General features: G+C 46.5%; 2 protein-coding genes across 4 annotated transcripts in view; one reads left to right on the top strand and one right to left on the bottom strand.

Moving 5' to 3' along the window:
* Positions 1–12,456, top strand: part of LOC106581277 (retinal guanylyl cyclase 2) — a 29,532-nt gene extending 17,076 nt beyond the window's left edge. Inside the window, exons 14-17 of the mRNA XM_014163236.3 lie at positions 8,752–8,850; positions 9,275–9,369; positions 9,467–9,552; positions 10,550–12,456. Coding sequence (XP_014018711.2) covers positions 8,752–8,850; positions 9,275–9,369; positions 9,467–9,552; positions 10,550–10,634 — 365 coding nt within the window. The 3' untranslated portion in view covers positions 10,635–12,456. The remainder of the gene's footprint in view (positions 1–8,751; positions 8,851–9,274; positions 9,370–9,466; positions 9,553–10,549) is intronic.
* Positions 12,457–13,098: 642 nt separating this feature from the next.
* On the bottom strand, positions 13,099–17,759 carry LOC106581278 (serpin H1). 3 transcript variants are annotated; one of them, XM_014163238.3, is made up of 6 exons: positions 17,616–17,745; positions 16,681–16,724; positions 14,934–15,556; positions 14,693–14,791; positions 14,336–14,568; positions 13,099–14,168 (listed from the first exon to the last, which is right to left on the bottom strand). In XM_014163238.3, the coding sequence occupies exons 3-6, from the start codon at positions 15,517–15,519 to the stop codon at positions 13,866–13,868; spliced, it is 1,221 nt and encodes a 406-aa protein (XP_014018713.1). In that variant the 5' UTR covers positions 15,520–15,556; positions 16,681–16,724; positions 17,616–17,745; the 3' UTR covers positions 13,099–13,865. The 3 variants fall into 3 exon arrangements, with proteins under 3 accessions (XP_014018713.1, XP_014018715.1, XP_014018714.1); XM_014163240.3 differs by having other exon boundaries at positions 16,663–16,724; positions 17,616–17,685; XM_014163239.3 differs by lacking the exon at positions 16,681–16,724 and having other exon boundaries at positions 17,616–17,759.
* Positions 17,760–19,177: the final 1,418 nt, after the last annotated feature.

Raw genomic sequence — 19,177 nt, forward strand, 5'->3', positions numbered from 1 at the left:
CCCCAAACACAGGGGACAAAACACTGTTGGCGCAAACACACGCACTAAGGCAAAATACAAGATCAGTGTGTCACCAAGCACAGCATACATAGAAACAATCCCGCACAAAGAGCAGGCGGGCCTACTGGCTAATATAGCCCCGCTAATCACCCCAACACAGAACACATTTACATTTACATTTAAGTCATTTAGCAGACGCTCTTATCCAGAGCGACTTACAAATTGGTGCATTCACCTTATAATATCCAGTGGAACAACCACTTTACAATAGTGCATCTAAATATTTTACGGGGGGGTTAGAAGGATTACTTTATCCTATCCCAGGTATTCCTTAAAGAGGTGGGGTTTCAGGTGTCTCCGGAAGGTGGTGATTGACTCCGCTGTCCTGGCGTCGTGAGGGAGCTTGTTCCACCATTGGGGTGCCAGAGCAGCGAACAGTTTTGACTGGGCTGAGCGGGAACTGTGCTTCCTCAGAGGTAGGGAGGCGAGCAGGCCAGAGGTGGATGAACGCAGTGCCCTTGTTTGGGTGTAGGGCCTGATCAGAGCCTGAAGGTACGGAGGTGCCGTTCCCCTCACAGCTCCGTAGGCAAGCACCATGGTCTTGTAGCGGATGCGAGCTTCGACTGGAAGCCAGTGGAGAGAGCGGAGGAGCGGGGTGACGTGAGAGAACTTGGGAAGGTTGAACACCAGACGGGCTGCGGCGTTCTGGATGAGTTGTAGGGGTTTAATGGCACAGGCAGGGAGCCCAGCCAACAACGAGTTGCAGTAATCCAGACGGGAGATGACAAGTGCCTGGATTAGGACCTGCGCCGCTTCCTGTGTGAGGCAGGGTCGTACTCTGCGAATGTTGTAGAGCATGAACCTACAGGATCGGGTCACCGCCTTGATGTTAGTGGAGAACGACAGGGTGTTGTCCAGGGTCACGCCGAGGCTCTTAGTACTCTGGGAGGAGGACACAAGGGAGTTGTCAACCGTGATGGCGAGATCATGGAACGGGCAGTCCTTCCCCGGGAGGAAGAGCAGCTCCGTCTTGCCGAGGTTCAGCTTGAGGTGGTGATCTGTCATCCACACTGATATGTCTGCCAGACATGCAGAGATGCGATTCGCCACCTGGTTGTCAGAAGGGGGAAAGGAGAAGATTAATTGTGTGTCATCTGCATAGCAATGATATGAGAGACCATGTGAGGATATGACAGAGCCAAGTGACTTGGTGTATAGCGAGAATAGGAGTGTTCCTAGAACAGAGCCCTGGGGGACACCAGTGGTGAGAGCACGTGGTGCGGAGACAGATTCTCGCCACGCCACCTGGTAGGAGCGACCTGTCAGGTAGGACGCAATCCAAGCGTGGGCCGCGCCGGAGATGCCCAGCTCGGAGAGGGTGGAGAGGAGGATCTGATGGTTCACAGTACCAAAGGCAGCAGATAGGTCTAGAAGGATGAGAGCAGAGGAGAGAGAGTTAGCTTTAGCAGTGCGGAGAGCCTCCGTGACACAGAGAAGAGCAGTCTCAGTTGAATGACCAGTCTTGAAACCTGACTGATTTGGATCAAGAAGGTCATTCTGAGAGAGATAGCAAGAAAGCTGGCCAAGGACGGCACGCTCAAGAGTTTTAGAGAGAAAAGAAAGAAGGGATACTGGTCTGTAGTTGTTGACATCGGAGGGATCGAGTGTAGGTTTTTTCAGAAGGGGTGCAACTCTCGCTCTCTTGAAGACGGAAGGGACGTAGCCAGCGGTCAAGGATGGGTTGATGAGCGAGGTGAGGTAGGGGAGAAGGTCTCCGGAAATGGTCTGGAGAAGAGAGGAGGGGATAGGGTCAAGTGGGCAGGTTGTTGGGCGGCCGGCCGTCACAAGACGCGAGATTTCATCTGGAGAGAGAGGGGAGAAAGAGGTCAAAGCACAGGGTAGGGCAGTGTGAGCAGGACCAGCGGTGTCGTTTGACTTAGCAAACGAGGATCGGATGTCGTCAACCTTCTTTTCAAAATGGTTGACGAAGTCATCCGCAGAGAGGGAGGAGGGGGGGGAGGGGGAGGAGGATTCAGGAGGGAGGAGAAGGTAGCAAAGAGCTTCCTAGGGTTAGAGGCAGATGCTTGGAGTTTAGAGTGGTAGAAAGTGGCTTTAGCAGCAGAGACAGAAGAGGAAAATGTAGAGAGGAGGGAGTGAAAGGATGCCAGGTCCGCAGGGAGGCGAGTTTTCCTCCATTTCCGCTCGGCTGCCCGGAGCCCTGTTCTGTGAGCTCGCAGTGAGTCGTCGAGCCACGGAGCAGGAGGGGAGGACCGAGCCGGCCTGGAGGATAGGGGACAGAGGAAATCAAAGGATGCAGAGAGGGAGGAGAGGAGGGTTGAGGAGGCAGAATCAGGAGATAGGTTGGAGAAGGTTTGAGCAGAGGGAAGAGATGATAGGATGGAAGAGGAGAGAGTAGCGGGAGAGAGAGAGCGAAGGTTGGGACGGCGCAATACCATCCGAGTAGGGGCAGAGTGAGAAGTGTTGGATGAGAGCGAGAGGGAAAAGGATACAAGGTAGTGGTCGGAGACTTGGAGAGGAGTTGCAATGAGATTAGTGGAAGAACAGCATCTTGTAAAGATGAGGTCAAGCGTATTGCCTGCCTTGTGAGTAGGGGGGGAAGGTGAGAGGGTGAGGTCGAAAGAGGAGAGGAGTGGAAAGAAGGAGGCAGAGAGGAATGAGTCAAAGGTAGACGTGGGGAGGTTAAAGTCACCCAGAACTGTGAGAGGTGAGCCATCCTCAGGAAAGGAACTTATCAAGGCGTCAAGCTCATTGATGAACTCTCCAAGGGAACCTGGAGGGCGATAAATGATAAGGATGTTAAGCTTGAAAGGGCTGGTAACTGTGACAGCATGGAATTCAAATGAGGAGATAGACAGATGGGTCAGGGGAGAAAGAGAGAATGTCCACTTGGGGGAGAGGCCAGTGCCCCACCCCGCGGCTCGATGCTCTAGGGGTATGCGAGAACACGTAGTCAGACGAGGAGAGAGCAGTAGGAGTAGCAGTGTTATCTGTGGTAATCCATGTTTCAGTCAGCGCCAGGAAGTCTAGGGACTGGAGGGTAGCATAGGCTGAGATGAACTCAGCCTTGTTGGCCGCAGACCGGCAGTTCCAGAGGCTGCCGGAGACCTGGAACTCCACGTGGGTCGTGCGCGCTGGGACCACCAGGTTAGAGTGGCAGCGGCCACGCGGTGTGGAGCGTTTGTATGGCCTGTGCAGAGGGGAGAGAACAGGGATAGACAGACACATAGTAGACAAGCTACAGAAGAGGCTACGCTAATGCAAAGGAGATTGGAATGACAAGTGGACTACACGTCTCGAATGTTCAGAAAGTTAAGCTTACGTTGCAAAAATCTTATTGACTAAAATGATACAGTACTGCTGGCTGGTGGAGTAGGCTAGCTAGCAGTGGCTGCGTTGTTGACTTTGAACGTGTAGCTGGCTAGGTAACCTCGATAGTTTCAGTACTACACCTTGTCATGATACAAAGCAACTTTGTAGCTAGCTAGCTAACATAACACTAATCAAGACGTTCCTTGTAATGTATTTAGTTTCTACAATGCTGCTCGTCGGTAATAGTTGGCTGGGTTAGGAAAAATGGCGTCGCGGGGGACGGAAATAGCTGGCTAGCTAACCTCGATGGCTGGCTAGCTAACCTCGGTAATTACTAGACTACACAATTATCAAGCTATGACAAAGACAACTAAGTAGCTAGCTAGCTAACACTGCACTAGTCAAATCGTTCCGTTGTAAAGTATTAGTATCTACAGCGCTGCTAGTCGGTAACGGTTGGCTAGCTAGCAGTGGGTTAATGATGACTAGGTGTGTTGACTAAGTCTGGCGCCGCGTCGCGGCTGGCTATCTCACCTCGATAATTACTCAAACTACACAATTATCTTAGATACAGAGACAGCAAAGACAACTATGTAGCTGGCTAACTAACACTAACACCACACTAATCAAGTCGTTACGTTGTAATGTAATAGTTTCTACAGTGCTGCTAGTCGGTAGAAGTTGGCTAGCTAGCAGTGATGACTAGCTAGCTAGCAGCTAGCAGTGTTGACTACGTTAGGAGGACGAAGATAGCTAGCCTCGATAATTACTCAATTACTCTAAACTACACAATTATCTTTGATACAAAGACGGCTATGTAGCTAGCTAAGAAGAATTGCTCAGACCAAACAAATCAAGCCGTTGTAATGTAGTGAAGTGTAATTTTACCTGTGGAGCGAAGCGTAGTGCGACTGCTCGCTCCAAACCGGAAGCAAGTTCGGTGCAAACAATAACGGAAAGGGGGGAAAACAAAAGGGAATCAGTGGCAGCTAGTAGGCCGGTGACGATGACCACCAAGAGCCACCCGAGCAGGAGGGGGAGCCACCTTCGGTGGGAGTCGTGACAGTATCCCCCCCGCGCCGACACCGGCCTCGAGGGCAACCCGGAGGGCGAGGCGCAGGGCGATCCGGGTGGAGGCGATGGAAATCCCTCAACAGGGACGGGTCCAAGACGTCCTCCACCGGTACCCCTCCCAGTCCACGAGGTACTACAGGCCCCGATGTCCAGAGTGGGCGGAGGGACCTCCGGCACCTCACCTTCCTGCAGGGGACCAGCTACCACCGGCCTGAGGAGAGACACATGAAACGAGGGGTTAATACGGTAATAGGAAGGGAGTTGTAACCTATAACACACCTCGTTTATCCTCCTCAGGACTTTGAAGGGCCCCACACACTGCGGCCCCAGCTTCCGGCAGGGCAAACGGAGGTGCAGGTTTCGGGTCGAGAGCCAGACCATGTCCCCCGGTATGAACACGGGGGCCTCACTCCTCGCGGTCAGCACTCCTCTTCTGCCGTCCACTGGCTTGCTTAAGGGATTCCTGGACGGCTCTCCAGGTCTCCTTGGAGTGCTGCACCCATTCCTCCACCGCAGGAGCCTCGGGCTGGCTCTGGTGCCATGGTGCCAGGACCGGCTGGTAACCCAAAACACACTGAAAGGGTGACAGGTTAGTAGAGGAGTGACGAAGTGAGTTCTGGGCCAACTCCGCCCATGGAATGTACCTCGCCCACTCCCCTGGCCGGTCCTGGCAATACGACCGCAGAAACCTGCCCACCTCCTGGTTCACCCTCTCCGCCTGCCCATTACTCTCGGGGTGATAACCGGAGGTCAAGCTGACTGAGACCCCCAGACGCTCCATAAACGCCTTCCATATCCTGGACGTGAACTGGTAACCTTGATCAGAGACAATGTCTTCCGGCACCCCGTTGTGCTGGAAGACGTGGGTAAATAGGGCCTCCGCAGTCTGCAGGGCCGTATGGAGACCGGGCAACGGGAGGAGACGGCAGGACTTTGAAAACCGATCCACAACCTTTTGAAGGCTCCGTCCGCCTCAGTCGACCATCGCAAACGCACCGGCCCCCCCTTCAGCAGTGAGGTAATGGGAGCCGCTACCTGGCCAAAACCCCAGATAAACCTCCGGTAGTAATTGGCAAAGCCTAAGAACCGCTGCACTTCCTTCACCGTGGTTGGAGTCAGCCAATTACGCACGGCCTTAACACGGTCACACTCCATCACCGCCCCCGTGGTGGAAATGCGATAACCCAGGAAGGAGACGGCTCGTTTGGAGAACTCACACTTCTCAGCCTTGACGTATAGGTCATGCTCCAGCAGTCTCCCAAGCACCTTGCGCACCAGGGACACATGCGCGGGTGGCGGAATATATCAGAATATCATCGATATAGACAACCACGCCTTGCCGATGCAGGTCCCTGAGAATCTCGTCTACAAAGAATTGAAAGACGGCTGGCGCATTCTTTAACCCATACGGCATGACGAGGTACTCATAATGGCCCGATGTGGTACTAAATGCGGTTTTCCACTCGTCTCCATCCTTAATACGCACCAGGTTATACTCGCTCCTGTGGTCCAGTTTTGTGAAGAATCTTGCTCCGTGAAATGATTCCACCGCCGTGGCGATGAGAGGTAGCAGGTAACTAAACCCCACCGTGATAGCATTTAGACCTCTGTAATCAATGCACGGACGCAGACCTCCCTCCTTTTTCTTCACAAAAAAGAAACTCGAGGAGACGGGTGAAATGGAGGGCCGAATGTACCCCTGTCCCAGAGATTCCGTGACATATGTCTCCATAGCCACCGTCTCCTCCTGTGACAATGGGTACACGTGACTCTTGGGAAGCGCAGCGTTAACCTGGAGATCTATCGCACAATCCCCCTGTCGATGAGGTGGTAATTTGGTCGCCCTCTTTTTACAAACAGCGATCGCCAAATCGGCGTTTTCAGGGGGAATGCGCATGGTGGAAACCTGGTCTGGACTGTCCACCGACGTGGCACCTATGGAAACTCCTATACACCTCCCTGAACACTCCTCTGACTACCCCTGGAGAACCCCCTGTTTCCACGAAATCCGGGGATTGTGATCAGCCAGCCAGGGAACCCCCAGCACCACCGGAAATGCAGGTAAATCGATAAGGAAGAGACCAATCCGTTCCTTATGATTCCCCTGCGTCACCATGTCCAGTGGAACCGTGGCCTCCCTGACCAGCCCTGACCCTAATGGCCGGCTATCTAGGGAGTGCACGGGGAAGGGGGGATCTATCGGCACTAGCGTAATGCCCAGCTTGATGGCGAGTCCGTGATCCATAAAGTTCCCAGCTACGCCTGAATTGACTAGCGCCTTATGCTGGGAAGAGGGAGAAAAGTCAGAAAACAAAATGAATACGAACATGTGACCAACAGGGGGTTCTGGGTGAGTTTGGTGCTGACTCACCTGGGGTGACCGAGAAGTGTTCTGCCTGCCCTCTCAACTCCCAGACTGACTCCTCCAGCACCGGTCGGCCGTGTGTCCTCTCCGACCACAGCTGGTGCAGGAGGAGCCACCTCCTCCGGTACCCCTCGGCAAGGGCCCCCCTAACTCCATGGGAGTAGGGGGGGGGGGGGGAGTGCACAGAGGTGGAACGGACAGGACCCTTTCCGAACGCCCGCGGGCAGCCAGCAGATTGTCCAGTCAGATGGACATGTCGATCAACTCGTCGAGGGAGAGAGCGGTGTCCCGACAAACTAGCTCCCTGCGGATGTCCGCCTGGAGACTACACCTGTAATGGTCTATCAGGGCCCTGTCGTTCCACCCCACCCCAGCAGCCAAGGTCCTGAACTCCAGCGCGAAGTCCTGCGCGCTCCTCGTTTCCTGCCTGAGGTGGAACAGCCGCTCACCCGCCGCTCACCAGCCGCTCACCCGCCGGTGAACTCCGGATAGTGATCCCTCGCCGAGTCCGGACCATTCCAGACTGCGTTCGCCCACTCCAGAGCTTGGCCCGTCAGGCAGGAAACGAGGACACTTACACTCTCCTCCCCCAAGGGAGCAGGTCTGACGGTGGCCAGGTACAGCTCGAGCTGGAGCAGAAATCCCTGGCACCCAGCCGCCGCTCCATCATACTTCCTCGTGAGCGCAAGACGCAGCGCGCCGGAGCCAGACGCAGTGGGAGGAGGATGTGGCTGAGTCGGAGGAGCCGGAGGTGGAGAGAGGAGACCACTCCTCTCCCATCGGTCCATCCTCTCCATCATTTGGTCCATCGCGGATCCAATCCGATGGAGGACTGAGGTGTGATGGACCACGCGTTCCTCCATCGAGGGAAGGGAGTTGGCAGCTGCTCCTGCTGACTCCATAGTGGTGCGGGATTCTGTAAGGCTTGGTTGTTGTGCTGGCGAGGAATCAAATGCAGGAAGCAGCGATACAGGGTAGTGGCTTTAATGAGCACAACGGCTAAAACACAAGCCACCCCAAACAGCGAAATGAGCGCACACAAAACAAAGTGCCCCAAACACAGGGGACAAAACACTGTTGGCGCAAACACACGCACTAAGGCAAAATACAAGATCAGTGTGTCACCAAGCACAGCATATATAGAAACAATCCCGCACAAAGAGCAGGCGGGCCTACTGGCTAATATAGCCCCGCTAATCACCCCAACACAGAACAGGTGCAAACAATAACAGAAAGGGGGGAAAACAAAAGGGAATCAGTGGCAGCTAGTAGGCCAGTGACGACGACCGCCGAGAGCCACCCGAGCAGGAGGGGGAGCCACCTTCGGTGGGAGTCGTGACACTGGGGTTGAGAGAATGCCAAGTGTGCAAAGCTGTCATCAAGGGAAAGGGTGGCTACTTGGAAGAATCTCAAATATAAAATATATTTTGATTTGTTTAACACTTTTTTGCTTACTACATGATTCGATATGTGTTATTTAATTGTTTTGATGTCTTCACTATTATTCTACAATGTAGAAAATAGTAAAAATAAAGAAAAACCCTTGAATGAGTAGGTATGTCCAAACTTTTGACTGGTACTGTAGGTGAGACAACCAAATATCACAGTCAAATATACAGTATGCAAACATTCCATTCCAGCTAAACAATGGATATAGCGTTTTGCAAATATAAGATCTACATTTTAATGCACACTTAAAATATATTAATTTAAACAGTCATATTTTACACACACATGAAGGTACCCATAAGCAGCAATCATTTAAAGTGAAAAAAAACACAAATGTGAAAAATGTGTGGATATAACGTTTTGGAAATAAACTCTTCATATCACAATCAATCACTTTGATTCTATTTTCTTTTCTAACTGTGTGTATGTGGGGATCCATCAGTCATAATGAGGACGGCTGAAACAGTAGCAGGCCAAGGTTTGGTTTCTCAATGTGATATCTGAGATGTGATGCTCGTGTTGTGTGTGTACAGGGTCATGTGTTGCTGGGGTGGTGGGTCTGACCATGCCTCGGTACTGCCTTTTTGGAGACACAGTCAACACTGCCTCTCGTATGGAATCCACAGGGCTGCGTGAGTATCAGAGGTTCTTGGTGTTGATTTACAAAACATTAAGAACACCTTTTTAATATTGAGTTGCATCCTCTTGACACAAACCAGTGCACCTGGCCTGGCACCTACTGCCACACCCCGTTCAAACGCATTTAAATCTTTTGTCTTGCCCATTCACCTTCTGAATGGCACACATACACAATCCATGTCGGTATTGTCTCAAGGCTTAAAAATCATTCTTTAACCTGTCTCCTCCCCTTCATCTACACTGGTTGAAGTGGATTTAACAGGTGACATCAATAAGGGATCATAGCTTTCACCTGGATTCACCTGGTCAGTCTGTCATGGAAAGAACAGTTCTTAATGTTTTGTACACTCAGTGTATTTCTGCTCAGGATGTCTGCATTATGGTATGGTTTGTAGTGACAGTGTTATTTCCGTTCAGCTTATAGAATTCATGTGAACATGAGCACTGTGAAGATCCTGCGCTCCCTCAACGAGGGCTACAAGATAGACGTCAGGGGCATGACAGAGCTGAAGGTATAAACACCTCACAATACATTATCCTCTGTGTTCACCTGTAGGATTTCTTTCAGCTGTTTATAAATAAATCATGAATAATGATGTGTTCTTACAGGGTAAAGGCATTGAAGAGACATACTGGCTGGTTGGGAAAGAAAACTTCACAAAGCCTTTACCGAACCCTCCAGAGATTAAACCAGGGTAAGAACTCACAATACAGTACCTTATGTTGACACCCTGGCGAGAACCACCCTAAGTGAATCTTAACATGTCAACATTTCATTTGGTGAATATTTGTGCATTGATTATACAGCAGTTCTATGTGTTTATGTGTAGTCATTTCACACATTTCTCATCATTTACTACATGAGCAAAATGGAGCCCCAATGAATACTAGGATGTGATTGAGGCTGTTATGGTGGCATTACATGTTTTGCCTACTTTAGGGATGACAATCATGGACTGAACCCAGAGGATATAGCTGCGTACAAGGGGAAAAAAGCAGAGAAAAAAGCTTGATTCTCTGAGTCAAAATCGAGGAGGTAGCTAGCAACTTGCATGCCGTGCTCTGTTGTGTCATGGTGGAAAGCTAGTTGTTGTGTGGGTTCTTCTGTTGCATGTAGTTTGTGGATTTCACAATCTGTGGGATTTTGTTGAGCCCCCTCTACTACCACCCCCGCCCCCTATACTGTCTATCCATAGACTCTTGATCTGATCTCTTCCAGTCTTGATCTGATCTCTTCTCTAATATTCTGATCTTATCACCTTCAATACCGTTAAAGCAGAGCTTGACCATCCCAGAAAAGCTCTATTCATTTTGGATAATCTCTTTCCATTGTGAGTGGTTCACCCTCATTTTCGTCCTTCCTTTCTTCTCACCCTCTCATTTGAGGCAGCACCTCTGAGACAGGTGGCTGGTGACACCTTAATTGGGGAGTACGGGCTCATAGAAATGGCTGGAACGGAATGAATGGAATTCACTCTATTCACTCCATTCCAGACATTATTATGAGCCGTCCTTCCCTCTCCAGCCTCCTGTTCTCTAAGACAATTAACATTCTTAGTCATGCTTCTTCTGCCATGTCCTCTCGTCTCATCTTGTCTCACCAGCTGTCTTGTTTGCTATAATCTGATAGGCCTACTAGACTACTGTTTTAAGTGAAGTATGTTTAAATGTTATTTGATCTTCCATTCTCAGGGACAACTGGCAAGAGATGGTGACAGATGAGATCAAGACGATATTTCGCAAGGCCAACCGGGAGGTGGACAAGCCTAAAATCTGAGCAGACGAGACAGACAGAGGGAAACAAACATGGGGAGAAGAGGACACATCCAAAGAGAGAGGAAGAGAAAGGGATGATGAAGGACTGGAGGACAGAGGACATGGACCGGCCTGCTCACTGCAGCTTACGTGGCCTCCTTTAATAGGATTTCCTGGCTTCTGTCTGTGTGATCTGCTTGTGGCCAGCACAGCAGAAAGAGAGAGCACTAATGAAATGAAGGTTGTTGTATTACTGTCCTGCGACAGGGATAGTGCGTGTCTTCTTAATGAACCATACACTTATGTCTCTGGTCTCCCATTGGCCACTAAGTGGCTTCGTGTCAGTGGAGTGGTTTTGTCTATATGGGATACAGTTTATGTCAAAATTGATTTTTCGTAGCAGGTTAGGAGAATTTACGCAGCAGGTTAGGATAATTAATGTAGCAGCTAAGGAAAATTAAGTTAAGGTTAGGAAAAGGGTTAGGTTTAGGGTTAGCTAAAATCCAAAACATATCAACTTTTGACGTCAATTTGACATAAATTGTATATCCCATGGCCAGTGGAGTTGAGGCCCCAGTGCTCAACAGGATGTACTACTGTATCACTCCACTCCCGTACTGTACTGTAGCTTCTAATCACATGCATAATAGGAGTTATGTTACTTTTTTAATGTTTCATCACTCTTCGAAACATTTTGAAAGGAGCACTTCTCTCCACCTGATGAGAGTTTTGGGGTGAAATAAGACATTTTGTTAGTTATGGCAAAATATGATATTCCATTTTTAAGTTATGGCCGAAAAGCTTTGTAAGGATGTAAGGTTAGCGTTCCAAAGTTGTGAGAGGAAATCGGATATATATCTACTGTATTGTTAATGGACCACAAGTTTGTTGGCATCTAGGTAAATAATTCCCTTTTTTTGTATGAGAAAAAAGAGTGCTATTTGAGGACAATGATACAATGCAAAAACTAAGGACAGACACTGTGGATTTCTATGTTTTACATTGACCTCTAGAAATTCAAAACCTAATTAGTATATGCATGCTGTGTCCCGTTGTTATAGATTGTCTATGTAATGTTTCTGTAAAACGTCTTTCCTTTAAGCAGGACGTTTGGAGCCACGGAGTATACTGATTCTCCATAGACAAGACAAGTAAAGAATTGTCATGTCTGATGTCTATGCCTTCATGGACAAGAGTACCATCTCTTGTTTGGTTGAAGGTATGACTTGTATAAATGAAAATGAATGAGCGTCCATTACAGGCGCTATGAGCTCATACTTTAGGGTTACCTATGCAGCGCAAAACATGAATAGATCATTACCAAATAACATGAGCAATGATATATGCAGATGGATGTTTGATGATACATATTGGTGAGCTTTTATTGTCTTCTATTATTTCATCTATTTCATAGACTATGAGAACAATGAATTAAAATAATATACAGTATGCAACTTTAATTTTCAAGATGCACAGTGTTGAAAAATGTCATTTGTTACTGATTACAGTTACATGACTAAAGTAATCAATAATGCAATCCGTAATCAGTAACGTAAAGATGCATTCATTATGTTATAAGTCTTGGATATTTATGAGACACAAAGACTAATGTAAATATGATATATTTAATTAAATAAATCACTGTTTTATTTACATGTATGTGACACTTATTTCAATGGCTCTTCTAGACAAAAAGAAAGGGAAAGTATTCTCCACATGGTTCCTCTATTCACCAGGAGATGGCGCTGAGATCACCTCTTGCTCTTTCTGTCCCCTCCATTCTCTTTGTCCTTTACTCTACATTGTTTACCAGCATGTGATGATGGAATACAACTTTGTTTCTAACACCCCAGATTCTACAAAATGTCTGTTTTTCATAATTATTTATGATGGTTGATTAACAGTTTCTGAATCAGTTTTGTGTCTGAGGTCTGTCAATTGACAGTAGAGATGTGTCATACATTTTACTTCCTTGTTGAGTAGATCTTTCTCCCTGTTTACCATGTTAACCTTGCACTCCAATCTCACCCAGCTAGGTTTATTAGCTCTATAATGAGAATTTCCTAACTTAGTGATATCTATACAAAACATAAACTCTGACAGTACTAACTACTGTGTTAAAAGTGGGTAAGGTCTGTAAGGTTGGGGAATCCTTTGGAATTGTGACTTTCGCAGGTTTGCAACTTAGGGTCTCCGGGGAAAGAATCTCCACATCCATTCTGTAGACAGAGGAATGTTGGCCATCAGGTCGACTGGAACGAGTATCATTCGCCTCACTGAAGCCAGACAGTTAAGACACGTTCTGCAGAATTGCACACTCACTGCAAAATGTAGTTCATTTCAGAGGCTTGCATCCTGATTATGGCCCCTTATGAGCCCTTTACTATGCTACCTCTAACCCTTTCTTGATCATGATGTAGCAGTATGCTTTGAGGAAACTGACCAGATTCTTACTTGGATAAACTCAATGTTAATCAGACACCAAGTTCATTTTAGGTTTCTTTTTATTGAAAAAAAAAAGAGTTAAAAATGACACAACACTGCATTATGGCAACTTTCCAAGGTTTAGTGGTAAATGCCTACAACAAAGTCACACAGTTTGGTTGGCAAATGGCATAGATAACTCAATCAAATCAAAGACTGCAGAGGAACAGTTTCAGAGGAACAGTTTCAGTGCACCTGGGAGGCAAAAACAACTGAAAGCATGAGAAATGTACTTTGCAGGGTGGAAAGTGGAAAACAGTATGACATGAAATTAGCTTGTGCAACAATCTTTTTCTCTTTAAACATTAAAGATAATGCAACTAACTACACATATCACAAACCCAATAAGAGAGAGAAGCCAAACCTATACTGGTGAAAAGAATGGTGGAAAATTTCTGATTTTATGGAAGGCAAAAATCAGAGAGATCATACTTAATATAAGCATGCTGTTGGGTCGTCTGCTATTCAATGTTCAGGTACTCTAAAAAGGCACTTGTGGTGTTTGGCTTTTTCCTGAAATGTATTGAAATGCAGACTTTGACAATGTTATTGATTATGGCGCATTGCAAAGGCCAAACAGCATTTATTTGAATGTTCCTGTTCCCTGGGAGTGCTTAATGTGTCTGTGATACAATAGTAGGTCTAGATATTCAGTCCACAGATGACCTATTGGAATGTGTTCTTTGGGTAACAGTCATACCATAATACACATACTATTTCCTGGCATGATTAAATCAGTAACAGTATCTCTCAAACTGTCCATTAACTATTACAACTCGTCACGCATCTTGTCTCCTTTGGGTCGCACCATTCTGCCGATGAAGAGGATGGAGTTGGTCTTGTTGTCCTTCACCAGGAAGATGAAGGGATGGTCAGCATAGAACAACTTGGGGTTCCTCAGCTTCTCGCTTCCGAAGATGCTTGTGTCGAAGGGGTTCCCCTCGATGTCCCACTCCATTGAAGAGGCGTGGAACACGTTGGAGAGGTACAGGTCCTTCTTGCCGGAGATGTTGGACAGATCGGCCTTGGTTTTGTCCACAGCGTCGGTCAGACCAAGTTCACCAAGAGTTTTCTGGAGAGAAGAGTACAATAGACGGTGAAATATGGAGAAATGTTTCATATGTAAGTCAAATATGTTATTTTATAGTCAAGCTTGCGAGTTGAGTCATAGTTTATGAGATAAGTCTTTAATGACCCTTAAATCTATTGCAAACAATATAATCGCAATGATGTGATTACCTGGAGGTTGTGGCTAACCTCCATGCTGACTTTGGGCAGAGAGATGGCCACGGCCCTCTCCTCCATCTTTCCCATCCAGGTTTCCAGCTGCTTGCGGGTCAGCAGCTTCTCCAGCCTGTCAAGGGGTTCCAGGTGATAGGGCATGATGAACACCAGGCTGGACTGCTTCTGGCCCAGTGGCATGTCCAGCACAAACAACCTGTTCTCTGTGTCATCATGGAACTTATAGAGACCTGTGGAACACAGTCATGGGATGAGAATAGATGAGTCAAGTTCTCTTGATAATGATGTAGATAATGTCTTATATTAAGGCGTATAGTAAGGTATGTCTCTATTCAAAAGGTTAGTGAAACCTACCGGTGCGATGCATCATGGGAACAGAGACTGTGAATGAACGGGTCACCAGGAAGCCACGGTTGTCTACCATCTTCTCATGGAACTTCTCATCCCAGTGAGCTGGAGAAAGAGGATAATGTTTTCTAAAGATATTCACATCTCACAATCTTACTGTTGAATACTCCCCAATATAAACAGTAATAACAGTAGTCAAAGGTACTAACTACTAGGCTACTGTGTGTTTTTGAATAACTCAACTTACGCTTGAAGAACATAGCGTTGGCGATCGTTGCTCCGTCGGCATTCTGCACATCCTTGGTGATCTCAGGCAGCTTGCCGTCTGTCGACTTGGACGCCCATTCGTTGATGGAGTTCACTGCGCTCCTCTTGTCCCTGAGGTTGATCTTCGAGTGGTCATAGTTGTAGTGCTTCTTGCTGCTCTTCACAAAGTTGTCGGCGAAGGTGACCGAGCTGGGGCCGTAGAGGCGGTTACTGATCTTCCATGTGACGTTACGAGTCTTGGGGTCACTAACCTCAGTCAGAAGCTCTGACAGGCCTGTGTGCAGGTGCTCATCCTTCAGGGCGTCAGCACTGAGGACAGACTTGACCTGGGAGGCGGTGGAAGCCTTGCCCCCGAGAGCCACCATGCCAAGGGAGGAGGCCACCACCACAGGGGATATCAGGATGTTTTCAAGGTCCTTCTCCTTGGCCACCGTGTGGTAGAGGCTGAAGGCCAGGTTGGCGCTCTTGTCAGCCATGGTGGTGGCATGGCTGCTCAGCTTCTTCTTGTCTTCTCCGGAGGCCGCAACGGCCAGGAGGCACAGAACTACAACGTTGGTCACCCACATCCTTTCTGTCTTCTGGTTTTTGAGCAGCTATAGAAGCCTGAAAGCAGACAGAAATACAATAATGTTGGAAATCCTGTGTTGGTATTTGAGACCATTGTTTCAAAGGGTCTATTTTTGTATGGCCTGTATACGCTGAGTATATTGAGGTTGAGGTGCACCCCCCCATTTTGCCCTCAGAAAAGACTCAATATATCGGGGCATGGGCTCTATAAGGCATCGAAAGCGTTTCACAGGGATGCTGGCCCATGTTGACCTCAACGCTTCCCACAGTTGTCTCAAGTTGGCTGGATGTCCTGTTGAGTGTGAAAACCCCAGCAGTGTTGCAGTTCTTGACACAAACTGGTGTGCTTGGCACCTACCATACACATTTCAAAGGCACTTAAATCTTGTCTTGCCCATTCACCCTCTGAATGGCACACATACACAATTCATGTCTATATTGTCTAAAGGCTTAAAAATCCTTCTTTAGCCTGTCTCCTCTTCATAAGAAGTGACATCAATAAGGGATCATAGCTTTCACCTGGATTCATCATGGAAAGAGCAAGTGTTTTTAATGTTTTGTTTACTGAGTGTAATGTGTTATTACAGTGTGGTTTTAGAATGAGGTTTCACATATTCAGCAATTGAATGACATTAGCCACCACGTTGGCTACACAAATGAATAGGTCCCAATTTTAGGCAGCCATGTTTCTAGCCACGTCAGCAGCTGTAGAAATCTTGAGCTATAGCAGCAGCCAAGAGTGCTGGGCTCTGACTGAGGGTGTAATTTGATACCTCTCTGTGCTCTTGTTAACTGTAAAACAAAAAAGCATACATTCACAATTTCTAAAATAAAATGTGATATTAAGAATTTCTCAGAGGTATCATTACAGCACAATTGTGTCAATAGATCGTGTCAACATAAAACCTATGGAGGTACTTTTTAGCTGTTACTAACAGGAGCCCTCTTTAATTTGTCTGAGTTGTTCAAACAAAAGGAACAAATATGTAACCTCGGGATACATGTGGAGGAGTGGCTTCTGATCAATTCTTTGATTTTCCACTACTTGTAAATTGCTTTCCTGCCTTCAAAAACATGGCAGTATATAAGGCTGTGTAGCTTTTTTTCACAGATTCTGAATTTTTCACTTTGTATGTCTTTACATCATTCTTTTGGGATACCTTGAAATGTTTTCATACTGATGTCAAGGTTTTCGTTTTTCATTCTGAAAGAAAAGAGGTGCATGTGGTAATCTCCATAGAGCAGGTGATAAAGCATTAGTAAGACCCATATGGAGTTATTTTATTACATCTACATTTTGATATTCTTTCCATCTTCCCTTGATATAGGGTTCATTGTTGAAAACATTTTGTATTTTCTTGAATAATGATCCGTAGCTAGTTATATAATGCATACACACACGTAAAACTTCTCTCATTGGTCAGTGCATGTCCCAGAAAAACATCCATCCAATCAGAAATGCCACAGTGGAACAGCATCAGTTCCACAGAGAACCAAGTCGGATTTTTTTATAACATCCCACCACTCCCAAAATAATCTATGCAATGTTAGCCAGTAGCTGTTCTGCTTGTTTGTGTGTGCAATTACCCTCAAAAAGGCACAGTGATGCCGAAACATTTGTGTTTTACCCAATAAATAACTGGCATATATATATATATATATATATATATATATATATAGTTAATGCAATGATTTGTAGTTCTCTCTTAATTTATTGAATAATTGTAAACCAAACATCAACATGCATCATCAAGCAACGATATTATCTCAAAGTACAGTTATAACTGCCGTATCTAATACCCTTTACAGATACATTGCATGAAAATCAATGCGGCATCCTATCAGCTACTCCAGTCATCTCACCAAACAGTTGAGATAATAGGAAATATGTCGTTTTACTAAACGTAAAGACTGTGCAAGAGTGCCTGAATCAGAATACATTCCACATTCTACAAAGTTATGTTAAAAGGAGTGCCATTTCAGAACCTAAATGCATGCACTGTACTTTCGATTTAAACCATTAAAACAAAACAACAGCTTTCCCAAAAAAACATGGTCAAAAGAGAGCTTTCTCCCAGTCTCTCCCAATCCTTACCTGACAGAGCTTGGCACGATCTCTCTCAGCCCTCACTCTCTGGGTTCGCTCGTCTGTTGACTGATCCTACAGTTTTTCTCTTGCCTTTATAGACCATGGAAAAGAAACTTCTGGAAGTTGGGAATGGGGTATGCAAATGCAAACCTATGGCTCTCCTCTGGAGCGGAGACTTCAGACCTCCCCTTGGATCCATTTGATGCAGTGCTCTGCATGGTCCTAATGCTGTAGACTGACTCAATCACACACACAGCTTTCATCATATTAACTTTCACACATTTTCTAACTTTCACCAGCACAATAGATATGGGTATGGATGTGGTCATTTTGTTTTTATACAGAAAAGTGCAAGAAAAGTAAAGTACAATAGTGTGGATATGTGCATGTCAGTGATGATATCCCTTTGGCTTCCTCTTGTAGTTGTGAATGGGCACACCGGGCACAATGTTCATATACATGTGTATACCTGTATTGTATTTTCAATAATCCTGTTCAAAATCAATGATTATGGAAGGGAATCCACATGGCATTTATAACAGTAGTTGTAACCGTAGTTACTAGAAGTTTGTAAAAGTAGTTACAGTTTCAGCCTCTCCATCACTCACCCCTCCCCCATACTGCCACGTCTTCCTCAGCTGATTGCAGGCTTGTTTAGGATGGGGGTTGTGGAGCAGGAGCAACAGTGCTGTAAACCAGCTAGAAATCAAGCTCTGTCCTAAACATGTCCTCACCAGTCCGAATACAAGCAACTTAAATCACTTTTTACACCATTTAAACTAAAAGTAAGCTTTAATTGTAATACAATGTGAAATTCTGCCGGTACCATGTAGAACTTCTCTGAAATAGGTATAGTGAAATGTAATTCTGATGCCATCAGTTCAAATCACATCATTTCACTGTGCATGTAGCTAGTTTTTCTCCAGAAACATACATCTGCCAGCTGATGAGAGACTTGCCTTTTGGTGATTGGGGGAGAAGGTTCCCTGAGGCTTCTACAAACTTAACCTCGCTCCCACACCCATGCCGCTGTTCCATGTCCCCACACCTTCCCCCAGGCTCCGATTTTTCATTCTGTAGGAGTCAAATACTCTGAAATTCCTCAGCACCTGCATGAGGCAGGCCAGGCCTAGTTCAAACTAGCCAGGTCCAATCCCCAATGGATCTTATCTAATGCAAAGATGCCCCTATCCTGTTGATTAGCATTACATTTGTTTTTGAGTGAGAACTCTATAAAACTCACTAGGGCCTCATACATGCATATTCCATTTTAATTCAGCAAACCAACATGGACTGAAAGGTGCTCCTGTGAAAGATTTTATTCTACTGAGCCATTTACTCTATATTCATATTCTTATAATTTATTTCTTATTGCTGTTGCATTGTAGAGAAGGAACCTGCGCTAAGCATTTTGTTGGCCAGTGTATACCATGTGTATCCTGTACATACGACTAATACAAATTCAAACTCCTGTGAAAGGGTGGAGGGACTAGTACGCCTGGTGGAGATAGGGACATTTTTTACACATTTATGTCGCTCTTCTGTACACAACACTTATATAGGAAATT

This window comes from Salmo salar, chromosome 20 (assembly GCF_965601325.2).
Source record: "Salmo salar chromosome 20, fSalSal1, whole genome shotgun sequence".
NCBI lineage: Eukaryota > Metazoa > Chordata > Actinopteri > Salmoniformes > Salmonidae > Salmo > Salmo salar.

Excerpts from the sequence above, each read along its gene's own strand:
- LOC106581278 (XM_014163239.3), bottom strand. The coding sequence starts at position 15,519 with ATGTGGGTGACCAACGTTGTAGTTCTGTGCCTCCTGGCCGTTGCGGCC. Across the intron at positions 14,792-14,933 it reads CAACGCTATGTTCTTCAAGC|CTCACTGGGATGAGAAGTTC; the intron begins GTAAGTTGAGTT and ends CTCTTTCTCCAG. Across the intron at positions 14,569-14,692 it reads TCCCATGATGCATCGCACCG|GTCTCTATAAGTTCCATGAT; the intron begins GTAGGTTTCACT and ends TGTGTTCCACAG.